Source organism: Alnus glutinosa, chromosome 5, assembly GCF_958979055.1.
Source record: "Alnus glutinosa chromosome 5, dhAlnGlut1.1, whole genome shotgun sequence".
Lineage (NCBI taxonomy): Eukaryota > Viridiplantae > Streptophyta > Magnoliopsida > Fagales > Betulaceae > Alnus > Alnus glutinosa.
This window is the reverse complement of record NC_084890.1, coordinates 3129584-3146613: the sequence shown is the minus strand read 5'-3', so window position 1 is coordinate 3146613 and position 17030 is coordinate 3129584. Positions and strand designations below refer to the sequence as shown.

At 35.1% G+C, this 17030-nt stretch overlaps 2 protein-coding genes across 2 annotated transcripts; both read left to right on the top strand.

The window, feature by feature from the left end:
* Positions 1-961: 961 nt before the first annotated feature.
* LOC133869500 (nuclear transport factor 2B) lies at positions 962-2912 on the top strand. Its single transcript, XM_062306523.1, has 2 exons — positions 962-1442; positions 2681-2912. Exons 1-2 carry the CDS (start codon positions 1140-1142, stop codon positions 2753-2755), a joined length of 378 nt encoding a protein of 125 aa, XP_062162507.1. The 5' UTR covers positions 962-1139; the 3' UTR covers positions 2756-2912.
* A 10193-nt stretch (positions 2913-13105) lies between these two features.
* On the top strand, positions 13106-15997 carry LOC133868087 (pectinesterase). The gene is made up of 2 exons (XM_062304909.1): positions 13106-14139; positions 15087-15997. The coding sequence occupies exons 1-2, from the start codon at positions 13173-13175 to the stop codon at positions 15776-15778; spliced, it is 1659 nt and encodes a 552-aa protein (XP_062160893.1). The 5' UTR covers positions 13106-13172; the 3' UTR covers positions 15779-15997.
* The last annotated feature ends 1033 nt before the right edge of the window (positions 15998-17030 follow it).

Below are 17030 nucleotides of genomic sequence, written 5' to 3'. Positions count from 1 at the left end.
CTGGTACACCCTTCAAAAAATTCAAATAATGTAGCATTATTTATACTGTTAGATGTAACAATCATAAATTCTAACTATAAAATGACTCTTTTTCCATTTTAAGTGAAATGGAAATGATCATTGCCCCTTTTTCATATGTAAGAAAAGATTAACAAAGAGAAACAGAAGAATTCATAAGCACGCTACAATTGACCAAAGAACTATGTCTATTTTTCCTTTGATCTACTGTCAGCTAATTATTACTATATCTCTAAACCGGACATGTTTGTAAATCTTTTTTGGAGAGTTGTTAAGGCAAAACCGCGCCTTTTTTGTGGGTGGGGGTTTGAAAAAAATGTTTGAATGTAACGTAAAGGTAAAAGCAATTTTTTGTGCTTAGGGATATTTGTTCGTAAAATAGTAGACAGAAAACAAAGTCGGTAACAAAGATGGTTGGATTCCTATACCCCACAAACCAATACTGGCTGATAAGAAATATGGGTAAAATGGTAGGCATCCATAGACAAATGTCATGACCCGAGTCCTTTTGGAGGCGGATCATATATAGTAGCTTCCCTTAGAAAGAAGTGTCAGAAAAAAAAAAGGATATATTCCATAGCTTTCGGCATAAACTTGCAGAAGACCCACTAAACCAATACAACAGCGTTTCACTCTCAGCTAGTTTGTGATCCCAATCTAGCTCTATATTCTTGTTACGGCATGTGATCGGTAGAATATTTTTTTACATTCAAAGTCATAGAAGGCTAATGAAATTAAAAAAGAAAAAAAAAGGTTCATTTGGGCGGCTGAAAAGGGCTTCGAAGTGAGTTGGCCTCAACCTACTTCAGGTTGATGCTTCTCCAAAGCCTCTGCAACTTTGCGTATAAACGCAGCGGTGTCGATTCCCCCACCATAACACTATGCAGTTACCTCACTACCCTCTTCCGTTTTAGGCACCTTGTATACATACACAGGCAAAACGCAAGAGGGCTTAGTAGTCATCTGGTGCCGATTGAGGGGGACAAGTCCGGTAACATCTTTCCCTTTTTGTTCCTTAGCCCACATGTTACGCACTTTATGCCATTTTTCACGCACCATTATATTAACATGCTCTGGGATTCGAGGAGGAGGGAAGTTGATTACAGAGAGAAAGAGATAGAATGGAAGAACATGTTGAGATGGTGGGCAGGGCATTTGTGGATCATTACTACCATCTCTTTGACAATGACAGAGCTTCTCTCCCTTCTCTCTACCACCCGACCTCCATCCTGACCTTTGAGGGCCAGAAGGTAGTAGGGGTTGATGACATATCTTCCAAGCTTAATCAGTTGCCGTTTGACCAATGCCGGCATATGGTCAGCACCATTGATTCACAGCCCTCAGCCTGCACCGGCGGAGTGGTGGTCTTCGTCAGTGGCAGCCTCCAGTTGCCGGGAGAGGAGCACCATCTAAGGTTTAGCCAGGTCATTAATTTGTACATCTCTCTCAAACACACAAATACATTGGCTGCACACACAATTTCTCATGAGGGGGATCAAGAACCCCTACAATTTCTTTAAAATTGTAGATTCTCAAATTATGTTAATTTAGGTCGTTTCATGCATCGAACGATATAAAAAATGCTAGCTATTAAAAATGTAACATGTTAACAATGAAAATTGAATATATTTTTATCAGGTTCTTATACTTTATGTCGTAGAAAAGCTTTGAGTAAAAAATTGTCTTTTGATTTAGTAAAGAATAAGCGTCTCTTCAAAAGTGAATAAAAAGCCTTTTGGAATGATCTTTTGTTGTTGGTTTCCTCGGTTACATGTCATAGCTTTAATATGCAGCATTTTTCACGTCGTTCGATGTAAAAAACGGCTTGAATTCACATAATTTGAGAATCTAAAATTTCTTTAAAATTGTAAGAATCCTAATCCAATGAGGGAATACATATAGGTACACCCCCATAAAATCCACCAAGCCCATCCTTCTTTTATGTTTATGGTAGAAAAAGTGCATGCATTAATTAGGGTTCCCATTTTTTCCGATAGAGCTGCCTTATTGTACTGTAATAGGACAACCCATGTAAGAGTCTGCTCGAACTCCACCTGTACGTGATCTGGCTCTTACACGGGTTTAGGATAACAAAAAACATTTCATGAGACATGTATTGGTGTAATTAGAGCAAAAGTTTAACAGCTTTGAGTTTTGACAAATGTGACATGTTGAGAAACTACTTAATCCATAAGTGCTCTAGAGCCTATAAGTTTAGACTTAATTATGTTATATTATTTACTCACTTTGTTACAAGTATCCAATACAGAACTTAATCTCTCACATTCGCGCGCGCGCACACATACACGTATATTCTAGCAATATAGTGTTAGAAATGTATCACATTTTAGAATAACATTCAAAATGATGCTCTTCTTTATGTTGGCAATGGGATAGTTTTTATGATCTCACATTAATTATCTAGGCCACAATGTATACAATTATTTGAAGGAGTGTTTTGCTTGGATGGAGATTTTCAGCAATTTTACATTTTGAATTACTGCAAATGTAAGAGAACTCTTATGGGGTCTCGGGCAACCTAATCCAATAGTCCCTTGCTCGGATAGGTAGACCCTATAAAAGTTCTATCATATTTATTGCTCTTACACCGGCTGGGGTTGCTTAGAAACTTACTTGACTTCAAAATGTTATAATGTTGCAGATGTTCCACTTGATTCCCACGCCACAAGGAACCTTCTTTGTGCAGAATGACATATTTCGGCTCAATTATGGTTAATCTGTTGTGATCTACTACTGGTGTGGCAACCTACTTGATCACGATTTGAGGGAACAAAAATATGGTTCACAATTCTCTCGATCTACTGTTAATTTTCAGAACTTTTTGTATCATTGTTTTCTGGATAATTTATTAACAACTTCTTTGATCACCCAAATAGTATATATCATGCCTATATATGCTTCATCTGTAAGTATGACTTCAAATCTAATTCCCACAAATTATAGCGTGCATGTATGCCGGCTTTCTAGTTGACCAAACATAAGGACTTCAGAATTAACAGCAATGAAGTTCTTCATCAAACCAAATAAAAGGACTATATCCAGGTGGTTGCGTGGCCACTCTGCTCACACGGGTTACTCTTAACACTGTCTTTTTTTAATGATATGATAAATTAGCTTCTATTCATGCAAAAGTTTACATGTTTTGTCAAGATATTCTTATAATAAGGTAGCCATACATAAGCCTGAAGGGTCCTTAAGGCTCATGTATCGAGGAGTCACCCACAATCTACAATTCTCATGAACCAGCTTATAATTAAGTTGGTCCAAGAAATTGGAGAGTTACTGATGTACTCGGCTTTATTGGGCTCATCAGGCTCATCTATCCTATATTCAAATATTGCCCACCGTACAACCAAAGTGTTTCGATGACCAAAGAACCCATGCCATTTGCCTGTTGCAAAGGGCTTGTCTGCCAGATGGTAGCTCGTCGGTCAGATTTAAAGCCAATCTTAACTCAAAGACTAAGATGCACCTATATTCTGAAGGAATGCACTACAACTGATCTCTACCTCTTGTCAGATCAAATAACAATCTTTCCACACCAAAAACCTTCACTGATATTCACATAATGAAATATTTACACCTTCGACTACATGCATCAACAATCTTTAATTCCATAATTGAATTCGAGCCGGAAGCCTCGAAACCCTAGGGAGGGAAGGAGTGAACAACCATCCTATATAAGGAGGGTGTGAGACCCCTGTTCAGATACACAATCATCTTTTACATCTTCATTCTGTCCGTTTATTTTTCTTCCTGTTGATTCTAACTTAATCATCAAAGGTGATTCTGTCGGCCTCTTTCACTATTTATTCTATTTGCAGCGTTCCTTCTGTGCTTGGTGCCTGACGTGCTGTCAATGTATCAAAATATTTAAAAAGTATAATTAAAATAAATACAGAAAACAATAATACGGTGCGTTGGCAAATATGGTCCGAGACAATATGGTCATGTCCATGATCAAGGACGGGCCTGAGGCTGATGTCTTGGCCCAAAACATAATAATATCTTAATCCAATTCTTTTCTCACCGAAATTTCTCAAAACCCAAGGCCAGATCTGAACTGCAAGCAAACTTAACTGCCTCGAGATTGTGCCCTCCCAATATAATTAAAAGTTGAAAAAAAAAAAAAAAAAAAACATTGTTCAACAGTTAAATGATATTGCTGTCATTGTTCAGCGATCCCCAGTTTGTTTAAAATAAGAGGAAAAATCAAATTTAGTTTTGAAGTTTTTATGTTAATTTTATTAATTAAATTCTTAAGTTTTCTTTGATTTTAAACCGGGGCGGTTCCTTTATTAACTTAATGCCCAATTAAGTAATGATATGTCCTATCAAACATTCAAACTAATCAATTAATACCACGTGATTTTCATTTGATTTGCAATTTTTTTTACCACATAATTGTGACATAGTTATTTTAAAATTATAAATAAAATAAAGTAATTGTGTCACATGACACACATATATAGTGCATACACATGACATATCGAACGATAGTCACGCGATATTAATTGATTGATTTCACATGACATATCGTTAATTAATTGGATGATAGGTTAATAGAAATACTTGTTTGAAATCATAGAAAAATTTGAGAACTTAATTGTTGAAATTAAAAATTTATGAACTAAATTGAAATCGCATGAAAATTTAGGAATTAAATTTGATTTTTTTTTTTGTTTCTAAAATAATATCAGCCCACTATTTAAAAAAGAAATTAACAAAAGTAAAAGAAGAAAAAGTACAAAAAAAGAAAAAGAAAATAAAGAGCACTATTGAGAAAGAGGAGGTGGTGGGGGGCATCATGCATATTAGACAAAGGTGATCGAGTCCAATAATTGACAGATTAGATACCATGTACGGTGCGTATCAGATTGCTGCATCATTTTTCTACCGACGTTTGAAAACATTGGCTAATTCCCACTTTTGTTTCTCTTTCAGAGACCACCATGATGGCCTTAATTATCGGGTATTAAAGCTAAGGTTCCCACTAAGTCTACACTGCAGATTTAGAGAAGATAATATATGCTTTCCTAAGCCTCATATGAGTATTTTAGCTCCCATATTCAATTGACTCTTCAAGGATCCACAGCCACTTCAAAATCAACCAACTACACAAATCGCATTATAGAAGTTTAATAATTAAAGTACACAAATGGGTAGAAAAGATGATGATTTTTTTTAATATAATTTATAAGTGGCTCTGATCCATTTAACAACTCTTACTATATCATTTCGGTGGGTTTCTAGAGAGTTCGAGTTCTTTTGCGTGGTTATTTTATGGAAATTGAATAAAGTATACAAGTGGGTAAAAAAGAACATGATCATTCATGGAAAGATAAGGTTTTTAATCTAAGTTGTGTAATATTCCTTTTTTGTTGTGGCCTTTATATCACATTTACGGTGTTTGCTATGTTTATTATTTTTTAATAAACATATACGGTATTATGATTATTTCTATTAATTTAGATTACCGTAAATATGGAATCGGTATTATGGTTATTTCTATTAATTTAGATTACCGTAAATATGGAATCGGTTAATTGATTTTAAAAAATCAATTAACAATATTGTTTCCTTGATGGAAGGAAACAAATACGGTGTTTACCATTTTGAGGGTCCCTAACCTAGCCTATAAATAGAGTGCCTGTGTATACCATCAGTACAGCCATCAAGCAATAGGCATAGGTTAGAAGACACTCATATTTTTGTTTCCAGAAGTTCTGAAGAAGTGCTTGAGCAACAATGGCCGGAGGTATGCCTAAAACTCTTCTATGTTCTTATTATTTCCGCTGCGCATGTTAGGTTAAAGAAATAATTGTTATTTAATTATTTCTAACATGTGGTATCAAAGCAATATGTTTCTAACATGTGGTATCAGAGCCATCCTCTGTGCTATTTTGCTTAGCGTATAATTTTACTATGCGTTATCAATATTGAATCAAGTATTTTTTATTGGTTATCAATATTGAATCAAGTATATTCTATTTGGTATTGTTCACTTCTGTTTGTCAATATTGTTTGAGCAATATTTCGTCTTTTGTGACATGATAGAAACGCATTAGCGATTATTTTGTGAATATTTGTTGTTCACGTACTGTTTGTGAAAACCCATATATTTGATATAACTTTTTTTTTTTATCACTATTCTGTGTATTGTGATATACTGCCTAATTTTGAGTTGTTCTAATCTTGATATGGGTATTTTCATAAAGGGGTGGCGGCTAGGGTTCCATTTTTAGGGTTTTCAACCCATCTGGAACATTACGGGTCGGGTTGGTTGGTGACTGGGTAGGGTTTCGACCCATTAAAGTTTCTGGGTTGGATATATTTTTCGGGTAGGATTTTTTAAAACCCATGCAGTTTTTGGGCTATTTAAGTGGGCTGACCTAATTTGGGCCAGCACTATACATACACCCAGAGGCCTGACCCGATTAAGTGGGTTAACCTAATTGCCCAATACAGTAGCCCATTTGGAATCTTGTGACCCAGAAGCCCAACCCAATATAGTAGCCCATTACAGTAGCATTTAAATAAAATAAAAGATTTGGCTCATATGGGGTTCGAACTTGGGACCTTCATGTCCATAGAGTGACAAGCTTCAAACCATTGAGCTAAGCATAGTTTTATGCTTTTACATTAAGGTTTTATTCCCTTTATTATTTACAGTATTGTGTATTAAAATTATTGTTTATTTAATACATGAATTGAGGAATATATTTTTAATTGTTGAATTTATATTGTTTAAATATAAATTGCTTGATGCCTAGACCTAAGAATAATTAACAATACCATATATACTGGTGTGTTTACAGTAATATCTAAGAATGCAATGTCGGGGAAAGTTCTGGCAAGGAAAGTCTTGGGATTTAAGTGTGTCCGGTGTGACCCCCCTCACTTTCCTGGGAGCTCATCTGCTTGCACCTTGGAAAATGCTGTTTACCCCATTTAAGTATTGGTTTGTTATATTCCTGGGGCTATTAAGGGGGCATCTATAAAGTTGTTAGATGTTAATGAAGTAGCAATTATCATGATAATTTTGGGAGAGCCACAGCATCCCAATTTTGAATGACAATTGCATCAAGATTACACACACGTAATTATCATTATGATTTTGGGGAGCCACTGCATCCCAAATTTTAATGATAATTACATCAGGATTACACGCATGAACCTCATAAAGATCTATTAGATGTTCATGAATTACAGCATGATTATTATGATTTTGGGAGAGCCACAGCATCTCGATTTTATAATAATTGCATAAAGATCGTACACGTGAACTTCATATAGAAAAATTAACATCGTCTTGTAATTAATTCATAAATTTAATTACTTATCCCCACAGGGAAGTTTTTATTTTTATGACTTAATTAGAATAAGATGATAAATTTAGTATTGAAAGTAAAATTTCTCTCGGTTGCCCACAGGTACGGAGAATTTTATTTATTAATATTTAAATTTACTTTAGTCTTATTAATAAAGAGTAAATTTCATGCGCGATGCAACCTTTGCCCACAGGTAGGTTGAAATTTACTATTTAAATTGGCATTGGATAATTTAAAATAAAGTTAATTCATAACATTAAAGTATTTATTTTTATTTTTGGGTTATTGCAGCTATTCATATTACTCTACCTTGGTAGTTTCATATTCCAATACATTATGGTAATATTTTTCTGACTGAAAAATATTAATATGCTTTTTCATTTGGGGTGTTAAAAATTTTGGTGCTCCATGTGGACAAACCACCTACTCCCGCGGAATTAAGTACGCCACGTGAGATTATTAAGCATGAACGGTGGGAGTGATTTAATCACTTAAGTTAGATGTTCATGAAATCTCATGTCACTAAAGTCATCAGGGATTTATTCCTAAATGTTTTAGAGCCAAAGTTTTATAAAGGTTGTTTATGAACATTTAGTAAGTTCAAACAAAACTTGGCCAGAACCCTAATAGAAAAAGCTTTAAAGACAAACCTTTTACAGTTTCTAAAGTGTTTATAATCTCATTATGGGAATGAAGGATATTATAGCTTAGCCTAAGTCCCTAAAGATTGAGATTTTTGAGTCATTGTTAGTCTATTTCATTTTTTGAATTTTCTCTTTTAAGTGCAGAATTTTATCTTTTAATACACATAAAGATAAATGGTTAGTAAGTGAACTTCTAACCATGTGTGTTCAAGGATATGAGAGAATTCATAAAGTGTTCACATGATTACTCATGTCAAGGGAAGGACCAATAAATGCAATCATGTCCAACACTTAAAGCATGAGAATAAGGTGCCAATAAAGTATTATGGCAATCAAGATACATATTTCTCATGCAATAAGGAAAATTAAGGGCATATAAAGAAAGATTGCATGAAGTATAAGAAATGACTTAAAATAAAGATAATCTCATATATTTGGTATGTCGTGAATCTCTTTTAGTGACTCATTCAAATTTATTATGGATTGTTTATGGTTTAACAATCCATGTTGTCAACACAAATGCAGAGTCTTTTTAAAGTGAATAACACGTGTTTATAATTTGAGGTTGTTGGGATCTATAGGTTAATTTTGAGATTCAGTTATATTTTTTACCTAAAAAATGATTTATATTCCATAATCTTTTAGAAATTTATTTTCTAGTTTGGTTTGTTAAAAATTTCAATTTTATTTTTGAAATTTTTCTTATTTTAGGTGGAATATTGGTTGGGGTTTATTTAAAGTCTATTTAAAATTGACCTACATCCCAATTTTTGAAACAAAATTATTTGTTTGTTTCTGCATACTGATGTTGACGTAAAGTAGAGTCTTTGAGAATTTAAAAATGTTCTTGTTATGGCTTTGGAGATTGAAATATATCTCTATACAGAAAATAAAAGTCGGTAATTTACTGACTTTGGTACTTGTGTGGGCTGCATAAGGGAAAGTATACCAACAAGACCACTAGAGGTGCCAAATAGAGCATTTTGAGATTCTTGAGATCATGTACATTGAAAGGTGTTAACTTTTTCATACTCATTGCCTAGATGGTCAGAGATATTTTTATCTCTTTTAGTGATGACCATATAAAGTTTATGTATCTATCTTCTAAATATTAAAGCTGGGGTATTGAATGTTTTTAATACCTATAAGGAAGAAGAGGAGAAACAACATGAAGATCATAAGATCTAATATAGGCATAGAGTATTAAGGTAGGTATACACAAAAGGGAAATGATTAGTAATACTAATCTGTTATTACCCTTATAGAGTAAAGCTTTGAAGACTGTTGTATATATGTTAAACAAGATTCCATCTAAGGTTGTCCTTGAGACACATTTTATGAAATAGATGGAAGCTTAGTTTAAATTATTTACACGTATGGGGTTGCCTTACTAAAGAGAGGATCATAATCCTCGCCTTAGGAAATTAGATTCAAGGACAACCAGCGGATCTTTTATAAGCTATCTAGTAAACTTTAAAGGGTTTTAATGTTTTATTATCCTTCATATAAGCCTAGAGTTGTTGATTGTAAAATTTCTAGAGGATACGGAACCTAGTGGGAGTGCTCATTCACATAAATTAGAATTTGAGGAAGCACTAGAGTTGGCCAAATCTCCTCCTCATAGAGGATGATTGATTGTATTCAGGGAAAATCTGATTGATTATCCTGAGCCACAATCACTTCTAGAACAACCAACTCATACAGAACAGGTTCAAACTCTATTCTCCCATTGCAAAATGCAGAGGAAGTAGAATTAGGAAAAATCCTATAGAATAAGGAGATTAACAATTCTTAGTGATCATGTAGTATATCTCCCAGAGTCTGATGTTGACATTGGACATAAAGATGATTCAAATTTGTTTTCACATGCTATGAGTGGAGAAAACTCCACATTGAGATTCAGTGCTATGAAGTAAGAGATAAATCCATTGCTCAAAAGTCAAGCTAGACTAGTAGCCAATGGTTTTACTCATAAGGAAGGCATTGATTATCGTGAAACATTCTCTCCAGTGTCTAAGAATGGTTCATCAAGATAATCATAGCATTAGTAGCTCATTTTTTTTTACCTAGAGCTACATCAAATGGATGTGAGAACAACTTTTGAGAATAGGGATCTCAAGTAAGAGGTTTACATGAAACAATTAAAAGGGTTTTATAAATAACAGTCAGAAAGCTTGCAAATTAAAGAATTCTATTTATGGGCTGTGATAGATCTCTCAATGGTAATATATTTTTTACAAGGTTATTGTTTTATTATTTATTGAAAACCTTGTTAATTAGTATATATACCTTAAGGTCAGTGGGAGTACAGTAATCTTTCTAGTCCTATATGTAGATATTATTTTTTGCAAGTGGTGATTTAGGTTTGCTACATAATGTTCATTTCACAAAACTTTGAAATGAAGGATTTGGGTGAAACCTCTTATGTTTTTTGACATAGAGATTCACAGAGACATAAAGAATATTAACATTGTCTCGGAAGGCCTACATTGAAAAAGTTTTGGAAAAATTTAGAATGAAGGATTTGCACCTTCAGTAGCAATTAAGAGGGACCAATTATATACAGATTAATGTCCCAAAAGGTATTGGAATAAGGGCAGATAAAAGGGTTTTTTAAAGCGTCTGCATTATGCATAACCATATGACTGAAAATAAGAATATTGGGTCAATAAAGTGCTGCAACTAAAGTCTTGCGGTATATGCAAGGAACCAAGAAGTACAACTTAACCTAAGGATACACTTTTCATTTGAAGGTGGTTAGTTGTTCAGATTTGAGTTTTGCTGATTGTGTAGATAGTAGAAAGTCTATTTAGGGTATATATCTTTTTATTGAGAGATATATCTTAAAGATGCAGTATGCAGACTATGGTTGCTACGTCTACCAAGAAAGCTAAAATTCTAGCTTGCTATGAATTTAGTACACAGGCATGATGGTTGAGACATTTTGTTGAAAGTCTCAATATTGTCGATTTTACAGTTAGACCATAAAGATACTCTGCGGTAATTCTACTATAATCTTCTTTTATAAGAGTAGAAGAAGAAGTAAATCGACATCAAGTATCTCAGTACGAGAGATAACATTAAGAGACATAAAGGGTCTATTGAGCATATAAGTACTGAATTAATGATTGCGGATCCCATGACTTAAAGTTTACCGGTAAAGAAAGAATAAAGTCATGCGGAATATATGAGACTCATTAATTCATTTTCGCTTGGTTTGTCTCTTTTTGGTCTATAGACATAAAGTTATGATAATAAAGATTTTGTGCACATTTGTTATTTTATCCACGAGGATAAATAAAGTTGGACTCGAATGACTTATAGGAAGTTCATTCATAAAGCTTGATTATCCATAAGGTACTCAAGTAAGGAGTGCTTTACATTGTGATACATGGAAGGGACGACCTACTTTTATAATGGTTTTATCGCCATGATTCGTGTGAAACATTTCTTAACTGAGTTGGAGGATTCCATAAAAGGATTGGCCAAAACTAAAGAACCTAATACCATATGGTCATGTGTTATAAAGTCCAAGTGGGAGAATGTAATATTCCTTTTTTGTTGTGGCCTTTATATTACATTTACGGTGTTTGCTATGTTTATTATTTTTTAATAAACATATACGGTATTATGATTATTTCTATTAATTTAGATTACCGTAAATATGGAATCGGTATTATGGTTATTTCTATTAATTTAGATTACCGTAAATATGGAATCGGTTAATTGATTTTAAAAAATCAATTAACAATATTGTTTCCTTGATGGAAGGAAACAAATACGGTGTTTACCATTTTGAGGGTCCCTAACCTAGCCTATAAATAGAGTGCCTGTGTACACCATTAGTACAGCCATAAAGCAATAGGCATAGGTTTGAAGACACTCATATTTTTGTTTCCAGAAGTTCTGAAGAAGTGCTTGAGCAACAATGGCCGGAGGTATGCCTAAAACTCTTCTATGTTCTTATTATTTTCGCTGCGCATGTTAGGTTAAAGAAATAGTTGTTATTTAATTATTTCTAACATGTGGTATCAAAGCAATATGTTTCTAACAAGTTGCTCTTTATCACAGTATTAGGGTTGTACAAGCAATTACAAATGTTGTTAACAATCGCATCTACAACCGCATTACGTTGTTATTTTTAGGTAATTGCATGCACCTGCCTAAATGGGTGGTAACTAACCATTAATTGTGCCGTTATTGAATGCAAAATATCAAATAATGGATTTTTTGGACTTAATTTATTATTTTGAGTCTTCTTTGAACCTCTTTAGAGAATATTTTAAAAGATTTTGAAAGTGTTTTGGATCTGTTAAATTTTTCTTCTTTTTTTTCTTTTTTCTTTTTTTTTTGAAAAAATTATCTTATCGGAAACGTTTGATTATTTTTGGACGAGTAAAATCAATCATTCTCAGCAAGTGGGTTCTTTGTACAAACAGAAAAAGATAAGGACTAGGCCTAGGATATCAATATATAGTTGTAGCCTCGTGTCATCGTGTAGGTTTGCTATGCTATTAATTAGCGAAGATAATGAAAGACTAGCTCGTGTTTGTTAATAAGTGGTGCATATAATGCAGTCCGTGCAGCACAAGAATGAATAAGAACTTGATAATCCCATAACAAACAAATAAGACAGAGAGAGAGAGAGAGAGAGAGAGAGAGAGAGAGAGAAAGAGAGAGAGAGAGAGATAAGTCACAGAAAGAGAAAGAGAAAGAGAAAGAGAGGGAGAGTGATAATAATCCCATCGTTTTCGTGAATTATATATGGGAATACTCGCTTGTACACTCCACTCCTATAGTCGACACAGTAGAAGGATATTATAATATGCTGAATAGAAACTGACTTTGAAATGTTATAATGCTACGTATACATATGTTCCACTTGATTCCCACGTACGCCACGAGGAAACTTCTTTAATCAATTAAGGACATCAAGTTCAATTGACTGGATGGCACTAAAGCAGGGATAATTATGATTATCATACAGAATGTGAGTCCAAGATAAAAGTTCATTAATTGAAGTAAAGCCAAGATAATTATGACGTCGTACAAATTATCAAGATCCAGTAATTATCCACCATATATAAGGGTTTTCCTTTTAGCAAAGATAAGCACAGAGGAGAAACCTTGGTAGATCTGACTAGCTAACACCACAGCCATGGCAACCCATCAACCTCTATTAGAGAACCCCAAAACTTCACACTGCAAGACTCTATACCTAATTCTCTCCATAGCTGCCATCGTAAGCTCATCTGCGGCAGTACTTGTCGTCGCTACCCATCTTCTAAAACCCATCTCCTCCGATCCCCTCCTACACCTTCCCATCTGCGATCAAGCTGACAACCGGGAATCATGCTTAGCCATGGTCTCAGAAGTGGTCCGGGATACAAACACGATCAGGCAAATGGACGGTGTCCATCAGCTGCAGGTGTTCTTGAAAAGATCCACATCCGAAATACAGAAAGCAATGAAGACGGCCAAAGATGTCAACCATAGAATCAACGATCCTAAAGTAGTGGCGGGTTTGCTTGATTGTGTGCAGCTGATGGACTTGTCTAGGGACAGGATCTTGGACAGCATAGTTGGTCTAGAAAACATTACTAGCCGTTCCCTTGAAGATGCCCATTCATGGCTAAGTAGTGTGCTCACCAACCATGTCACGTGCTTGGATGGACTACACGGGTCAGCCCGGACCACGATGGAGCCTGGGCTCGAGGACCTGATATCAAGAGCCAGAACCTCCCTAGCCATGCTTGTTGCCGTTTCTTCACCTTTTAAAACCAAAGAGAATATTGAGCCATTGAACGGGAAATTCCCGTCGTGGGTCACGAGCAGGGACCGGAGGCTTTTGCAAGCTTTGGCCAAGGAAATCAAAGCTAATGTTGTGGTGGCCAAGGATGGGAGTGGGAACTACAAGACTGTGAAAGAAGCTGTGGCGTCGGCACCAAATAATGGAAAAACTAGGTACGTTATTTATGTGAAGAAGGGGAAATATAAAGAGAATGTTGAGGTAGGGAAGAGTAAAAAGAACGTCATGATCGTTGGTGATGGCATGGATTCGACCATTATCACCGGTAGCTTGAATGTTGTTGACGGATCCACTACTTTCAAATCTGCTACTCTAGGTACACATCTATCCTTTTATTTATCTAATTATTTCAACATCTATTCTTTTGAAATTATAATTTTTACTATTAAGTCATTTACAAACGACATTAATCATGTTAGTCACTTAAAAAATTAAATTTGATTGACTAATATAGTAGTGCCATGGGAATTGTTATGTCAGTTACTAAATAATTAAATTTAATTATAGCAATGTTATTAAGGACGGATACAAGTATAGTCAAGGAGGCCATGCTTTTTAAATTTTTGTTTTATTAAATTTTATATATATATATATATATGTAATTTTAGGTTTAAAAACTAGACTTGACCGTACTAAAAAATAAATTTGACCCATTCATAGTTTGGCCCCTCTAAATAAAAAATTTTGGTTATGTACTTTGTAAGGAAATTATAATAAAAACAATAGTATCCTAACCTTTTGCAAAGAGAATATGATCCAATTCCAAATTTAAGCTATCCAAGCATTGTCAGCCGCCCTCCACATTTACACAGTTTCGGACATTTTATTGAGAGCATACCTCATGAGTTGGAGGCCCTCCAGTCATTTTCTTTTGTTAATTGTCGTCGTGATGCTAATAGGTTGGCACACTCTCTTGCACATGAAGTCGGGTCTCAGTGTTTAGATGCTAGGCGGCTAGCAGACCCTCCTAGCTTTATTTGTAGTCAACTTTTTAGGGAGCTTTCTATTCCGTGGACCTTTCTCTTTGTGAGGTCATTTCTGCTGGATTCTTGACAATAATACAGAAGATTATTTGTTTCAAAAAATAGAAAAAGGAAAGAAAAGGAAAAAAAAAATTTCCTAAAACAAGCACATTAATTACTGAGATTGGAGATAGTTGAAATAGCACATGAAAGAAATGGGCTTTAGCTTGTGGGCCGGGTTGTTAAAACGTACAAGAAAGTTGCTTTTCTAGCTCGGCCTGTTCATGATCTACCAATGCAGCTGCTGTTGGTGATGGATTCATAGCTCAAGACATCTGGTTCCAAAACACAGCTGGGCCGAAGAAGCACCAAGCAGTGGCACTCCGCGTCGGGGCCGACCAATCCGTCATAAACCGCTGCCGCATTGATGCCTACCAGGACACTCTTTATGCCCACTCCAACCGGCAATTCTACCGAGACTCCTACATCACTGGAACAGTGGATTTCATCTTCGGCAACGCGGCTGTCGTGTTACAAAACTGTACAATAGTAGCCCGAAAGCCCATGAGTGGACAGACCAACATGGTCACGGCCCAAGGCCGAACTGACCCAAACCAAGCCACAGGGACTTCTATCCAAAACTGTGACATAATAGCAAGCCCTGATCTTGAGCCCGTAAAGGGCTCAATCAGATCATTTTTGGGCCGTCCTTGGAAGGAGTATTCAAGAACCGTTGTCATGCAGTCTTACATAGGTGACCATATTGATCCGGCCGGGTGGTCTGTGTGGAGCGGGGATTTTGCCTTAAAAACATTGTATTATGGGGAGTATATGAACAAGGGACCAGGTGCCGGCACGAGCGAGAGAGTGAAATGGCCTGGTTATCATGCCATTACTAAAGCAGAGGAAGCCAAAAAATTTACAGTTGCTGAGCTGATACAAGGAGGGTATTGGTTGAAGTCCACTGGAGTGGCTTACACAGAAGGGTTGTGAATATATATGGCTCACACTTCTGAGTTTTCTCTCTAGCTAGCTTGTTTCAATAAGTGAAGCTTGTGGCTTTTGCTTAGGCTTCGTTTGAACACTACTATGTTAATTAGTGATTATGGTGTGGCTTTATCTAATAGAAGCAGTAAACGAAACAACAACCTTATCTGATGAAGAAGACATAATGGAGAGGAGCCTATTAAAAATTGATAGCTAGTTGGTTTAGTACTCTTATCTCTTATGATTTGAATGCATTAGTTGGCCCTAAAGCTTCATAACCATAGACCACAATTTTTTTCTTCGATCCAAAATGCTGGGGTTAATCATTCCTTGAACGTTTTACTTAATTTCATTAGTGAAACCATCAGAGAGAAATTAGGAATGTTTGGCTAATTTGTGGATTGCGACATTACCACAAAAAGGGAGGGCCTTAATTAATTCAACAATGACATGACATTCTAGACTAGTCATAATCATTTAAACCTTTAACTTAGTTTCATAAGTCTTTAGAAACAAAATTAGAATTTAAAAAAAAAAGAAAAAAGAAAAAACAAAAAAGTACAGCAGATTCCAGCAAATAAATGAAAAAGACACATTTCTTGTTGACAATAATTTTTAAATTGTTTGACAATAATGAATCTCCATTCTTTACTAACCCTAAGTGAACCAATTAGAATTGACCTTTATTATATTGAATTTAGGCAAATTTCTCTTCAACCAAAAAAAAAAAAATCAGTTTTGCTGCCTCATCATTTCAAACTTGCAATATCATAATATAAGTGCCAACAAATAATTGACTAATCTAATTAATTTCTTCATTTAGGGCATTTCAATGGCATCATGATCCCCTTAAATTTTTATCTTGAATTCTGTAAAATTTGGAACAAGGAATGAGAGAGAAGGGTTGGAGGGCTTGGATGCTCAACGTAAAAGTCTATGAGCCTTATTCACTCTCAAAAAAAGTATTGAGAGAGGTGTGGTGTCCATAACTTATAAGTGCACAGGTGTCATGTATCTCTTGGCAATGTGGGACATGCACTTTAACACGCACCTCAAGTGTGGCGATTTTGGCCTAACACATGTTCAACGTGGAAGAAAAAACCTATCATCATTCAAGGAACCTACTTTAATACCATGTAAAAGTTCATGGACCTTATTCACTCTCAAAAGACACATTGAGAAATGAAGGGTGTTCATGACTTACAAAGTGCCAAAATCATATATATTTTAGTGATGTAGGACACTTTAACAGTACTAT